General features: G+C 41.1%; 1 protein-coding gene across 1 annotated transcript; it reads left to right on the forward strand.

The window, feature by feature from the left end:
• Positions 1-1,573: 1,573 nt before the first annotated feature.
• On the forward strand, positions 1,574-2,451 carry LOC149821705 (cortical cell-delineating protein-like). Its single transcript, XM_089980828.1, has one exon. It carries the CDS (start codon positions 1,650-1,652, stop codon positions 2,046-2,048), a length of 399 nt encoding a protein of 132 aa, XP_089836954.1. The 5' UTR covers positions 1,574-1,649; the 3' UTR covers positions 2,049-2,451.
• Positions 2,452-5,920: the final 3,469 nt, after the last annotated feature.

A 5,920-nucleotide genomic window follows, 5' to 3' on the forward strand; every position in this document is an offset into this window, starting at 1 on the left:
GGTAATGCCTATCCATATAATTCGATTGGTGGTGTTTGCAAAGAATGTAAGAAATTCAAAACCAATTTCCTTGATGTATGCATTAGAAGCTCGAACTGTGGGCCAAATTTTGTCACTGTACTTCAATTTGTGGGACAGTGACTGAGTGTGTCCAACAAAGAGCAGTTGTCAGTGGACTAACTAGTGTGTGAACAAGAGAAATTTTGATACGATACTGTTAAGTTTGACAACATATGGTACAAGACATGGGGCTCGCCGAATCCTCCAGTTGATAATTGAAAACGATGTGCCAAATTATATGTACTTTAATGGTATTATCTTCAGTCGGTATAATCCGGGTCTACCGAAGGGCCCAGCTGAGTATTCATAGGCTCGACTTGTATGAGGCTGGGTTAGGTTCAATCGCATTGCACTGCTACACCTGATCACCATCCATCTGCTGTTGTACAGCCTGTCATACTAGGTGCAGGGGCACATTGCATTTATGCAATATGATTGCCCCAATCCCAATTCCTGTTTATGCTTTATACCCTTTGATACCAGCTTGAGATTACCATTATCAGGCACTTTTGAATCTTAAATCTTCTTTTAGACCCGCACCTCTTATTTCTAGCTCATTAGAAAAGTCAGATTGACGTGACCAAATATTACCTTATATTTATATATATGGAGATTATGTTACTTTTTTGCTTTAGGTCACCATTAGGACCCTCAAAAAATTATAGTTTTAGGTGTTTTATACTAGATAAAACTGAACCATTAGATGTGTATCATGTTTACTAAATAGAAAACATGTTTTTAATTGTAAAAAAATCAATGGTTGATATTGTACTAAAATTTGATAATAAAGTATTCACATTTTTACATCAAAACAAGTGAAAGTAAAGTTTGTTTCTTAATAAATAAGCAATGATAAACACATCTAATAGTTCAGATGTAACATAAAACACCTAAAACAATGATTTTTGCAGGATCCTAATGGTAATTTAATGAAAAAGGGCCAGCATAATCCCCTCTCTCTTTATATACACACACATGGAAGGTCATAACAGTGGACACCCTTCAGTTGGATGCCCCACACAGGATTTGTTTTTTTTTTTTTGTGACCTTTAGCAGCAGTCTTGACCGTTACTAAAGGTCAGGGTGGAAAATAACACTTAAGCGACAGTTGCGACCACCTAAAGCATCATTTGATGAAAAAAAAAGTTTTACCCGCTGATCTGCAAGGGATCAGTGGCGGAGATAGGTCCACTAACAATAGATACTTCGTGTGTCCACTCCATATATATATATATATATATATATATATATATATATATATATATATATTTGAAAGAGCAAGTTGACATAAAAAAATATTATTTTGGTCGTGCAGTATGTTGCCATCTATTGGTTGTAATATGGCAACGGGACAAGCCTCCAAAGGTCATGGCTGTTTCCCCCACTAGAGATGCCAGCTATATAGGGTCGGCCGGCCGATACCACATGACCACCACTTTTCTGAATTCCAACCACCATCTATCCTTTCACTCCCATCCCTATATAAACCCCTATCCAGCAATCCCCTAACTCACCACCACAAGAGCAAGCAAAATATCCAAGCCTCTCTCTGTGTGAGTCTAGTGCATTCTCACAGAAGAAAGAAAGAGATGGCATCCAAGGTGATCCCTTCTCTGTTGATATCAATGGTCCTCATCCAATGTGCAGCTGCTTGCTACCCTTCTTGTGGGAAACCAGTGTACCCATCACCTGTTCCGAAGCCCAGGCCCCACTACCCAGCCTACCCTTACTGCCCAGTTGACACCTTGAAGCTTGGTGTGTGTGTTGACTTGCTCGGTGGGCTGCTCAGCCTAGTGATTGGTCACCCCCCAAGTGGCTCTCAGTGTTGCCCTCTCATCAAAGGCTTGGTTGATCTTGAGGCAGCTGCTTGCCTCTGCACTGTTGTCAAGGCTGACATCTTGGGCATCAAGCTTGACCTTGATGTCAAGCTTAGATTGCTTGCCAACACCTGTGGTTGCAAGATCCCTGCTGGCTTCAAGTGTGCCTAGATGTGCTCGCTAAGCTCCTACTTCATTCTTGCTAGTCTAAGCTTATTTCTAGTGCATTGTCTGATTCAAGTGGTTATTGTTCTTTGGTGATTCCTGATTAGGTTGATTACAGCCTATGTAAGCAGTTGTCATTGTATTGGCGTTTTAATTTGTTTTGTTCCCTACTTTTTTTTTTTTTTAAGATGTAGTTTTTGTTCTCTATTTTAAAACGAATTTACGTTTTGGTGAGTTCAATATCTTTTTATATGGTTCACAAATCGAAGCCTCGTTGAATCAACACGAGATTCCTGTAATGAAGCAGAAATTGTAATGTTGTTGGTCTCAAGTTGGTTTATGGATTATTTGGGAGATTGTAAAATGTATGGCTTTTTCTTTGCAAGTGCTTCACAAAGAAGTTTGTGCACCGGTTTGGTTTCAAGCGTGTAAATATCAATCATCAAATCGTTGCAATCTTCAATTCTATTTCGCAGAAATTAGTATGCATGTCTTGGCCAGTTAATTAATTATATGATTCAATAGTACACTCAAAAGAAGGAGAAATATCTAATCTGTGCTCGCTCACACACACAGAGGAGAGAGAGAGAGAGAGAGAGAGAGAGAGAGATTTATAAATGAATTGTCAATAGTCTATATTCACCATGTTTATTTTTAATAGGCAAGCTGGGGTTAGGCAGACCCCAACCTGTTCCATTACAAAATTTGACTAAATATACTTGTAACTATACAATACCCCTGGCTGCGGTCCAATCCGGGGGCAGTCCCCAGGACTTGTCTATTATACACATGTTTAGTTTTTGATAATGAGGAAACCCTCACCCAAGACCGGGTTGGTTAATGGGCACACCGCTTGCAATGTAAAACCCCATAAAACAACACAATCAGCGTGCCTTACGTGCCCCGACCACATTAAAGCTGAGGAGGACACACCCGTGCATCAGTAGGGTTCGATCGGGCATCTTTGTCTTAACACCCTCATGCATACCCTGCTGTAGGGATGGCAGTGGACCGGGGCAGGGGTTGGGGACAAGGTCTCCACCCCCGCTGCGTCTCAAAATCCAGACCTCCATCCCGGCATGGGTTTGGATTTTAACCTCCATCCTCACCTTTATCCTTGTTTCATGTCCTCCATCCTCGGTCCAAACAGTCGAGACTGGGCGGGGTTCCGTTTCTCCTTTGTCCATTGCCATCTCTAAAGAAGGATTGAGGATGGAACGGGGAGGGGCGGGGATCGGGACGTAGATGGGGCAGAGCGGGGAGAGCGAGCGTAAGTTCATCCCGGCCTCCATCCCTGCACTGGTTTTGATTTTAACCTCCATTCATGCCTTCATTCCCGTTTCATGTCTTTCATCTCGGGCCCCAGTCCACTGCCATCCCTACCCTGCTGGACTGCGGGAGATCCCTAGGGTGGTTCTTTAGTTGCAAATCGTGAAAATCAGCCACCAACTTTAATATGAAAGCATGTCATTGGGCGTCCCAGAGTTAGTACATTATGGGACAGTGTCTAAAGTTCAATAATGACTTGACCCTGCAAGAATTTTCTATTTTAACCATAAAGTAATCTGCAAGTAGTCACTGCTTGGCAGGGGGACTAGGTTCAAATTTTACAAGCCGAAGCATGGCGACTCTCTAAGGGCAAGGGGTAAGTTCGGGCAGTTTTGTGCTGTTACTGTTAGGACAGTAATCATAAGTTGGGCATGCAGAGCAAGCATGACTAGGTCTCTGATCCTTGGGGATCAGGGGTCCGTGTAAATATATTAAAAACTAGTGATCTATATCTCGATCTAAAGCATCCTAGATATTACTCTTGCTTTGGCTTTGCCTTCAACGCTAACTAAAGCATCCTGGTTATCACTCTTGCTTTGGCTTTACCTTCAACCAGAGGCGGAGCTGGGGGGGGGCAGGATCCTGCCTCCCGAAACAATTATTTTTTTTTTTAAAAGCCCAGTCCTAGCCCAGCCCTGATTCCATATGAAATAGATTTTTATCCATTTTTTTAGCCCAGTCCAGTCCTAACCCAGCCCTGACTGCAGCTAATAGTTTGATTTGTTCATATGAAATAGATTTTTATTAATAATTGTAGCCATTTTTTATTTTATCTCAAAAAAAAAAAAATTCAGGGGCGCTGCCCCAGACCCCCCCCCCCACACACACACACACACATGAATCCTAGCTACGCCACTGCCTTCAACGCTAACCAAGCCAACTTTAACATCCTTGTTATCAGTCTTGCTTCATGGTTTAACCTTCAATGCTCCCAAGATAACTTTTAAATGCTCCCAATCCTCCAGCATTACTGCTGGCTTTGTAGAACCAGTACTCTATTCACATAGCTGCTGCAATCAGGGGCGTCAATGAGTCGGGTTTGGTTCGGACCCAGGTGGAACCGGACTTGGAGGTATGGTATTGGTTCTAGACCCAGATCTAATTGGGTCCACTATAAGAGAAACCATACCCGGACCTGATAATGAACTAGACCCAGACCATACCCAGTAAAATAATATTTTTTTAGCATTTTTACATTGAAAAATTATGGGTCTTAATCGAAACTCAGGTCGGGCCTGGGTCTGGTATAAAATTTGACAAACTATACCGGGATTCATGTATTAATCGGACCTTCGGGTCTAGGACGGATCTTATTATTTGTCACCATACCCGAACCTTATAGGGTTTGGTTTGGGTGGGGTCCAGGTAAACCCGACCGGTTGACACCCCCTAGCTGCAATGGCCCTTATCTAGCTAATGACTAGACTGAAGTGTAAATTTAGCTAAGGGAGGCGTTCCAGTTTATAGTAATTAGTGCAAACATGCCCCAAAGTTTTGCTTAATTATGAACATAAGGATGTTAAGGGGAAAAAGTAGAGATCTCATTTTCCAACTGGCTAGTGACCTAATTAGTTCTCAGCTCATCATAGAGTAGATCCAGTACTCGGCCGAGCTACCTTTCAAATGTCCTCACTCCAGTAAGTAGATGCCACGTATCCCACTAACCCTCTGCCCTTAATGACTGGATGCACGTCCTGTGATTGGACCAATATTGTAAAAATAGTATCGGCTATCGAATCGTTTGGCCAACAATTCAGGTGAATAAGCTAATACTGATTCTCAAGTGAATTTTGGTAAAAAATAATTAAAAATATTCTGTGTCAATAAGAACGTGACACTTTTTTAAACCATTAAAATAATTATTTTCTAAAATGATTTTAAGCTTTTTTACATTTATTAAAAAATAGCCTATTCAGGTTAATATCGTATCAATTTTCTGCAGATACGATACGAATCAGATGATTCAAGGCGATTCACACCGATACTGACAACATTGGATTGGACTGATCACCTTGCAAAGTACTTGGTCCCATGTTTGTATCTCCTCTCAACTCACTAGGTGAAAATTCAAGTGATTTTCTGTGTTTTGTGTAGCCTGAATACTTTGTAAAGTACTTGATATGCTCCGGTGTGTTTCCTTGCTTGTCACTCACCTACACAATTTTCGTTGTCAAGTTTCATTCATTAATCACACTTAACTTTCAAACTCTCTTGGTCTTGTCATAAATTAATTTTCTATAGATGCCCAAACTACAAATCTAGAAGGTTTCTCAAATCCAAAGGATCTTTTGCGAGCCCTAAAGTGCTTGAATTTGTTTGAAAATAATAAAAAGAAAGTCATGCATATAAATGGTATATGAGCAAAAGAATGTTTTAATGCTTTATTTCCAAATTAAAGATGCCATGTATGTGAGTCTAGGGGTGACGTCATCCATCTTTGATGAAAAAGGGTAACATCTAAACATGTGATGTCATAGCAAAGTTGGTAAAATGCAAGAGTTGTTGGACATGTGGATCAGGTCCAATCCTTTGGGTGACCCGGTATGACA

This window comes from Nuphar pumila, chromosome 11, assembly GCF_984573655.1.
Source record: "Nuphar pumila chromosome 11, dmNupPumi1.hap1.1, whole genome shotgun sequence".
Lineage (NCBI taxonomy): Eukaryota > Viridiplantae > Streptophyta > Magnoliopsida > Nymphaeales > Nymphaeaceae > Nuphar > Nuphar pumila.

Bases quoted from the DNA above. Each gene is read 5' to 3' on its own strand.
- LOC149821705 (XM_089980828.1), top strand. From the start codon at position 1,650: ATGGCATCCAAGGTGATCCCTTCTCTGTTGATATCAATGGTCCTCATC.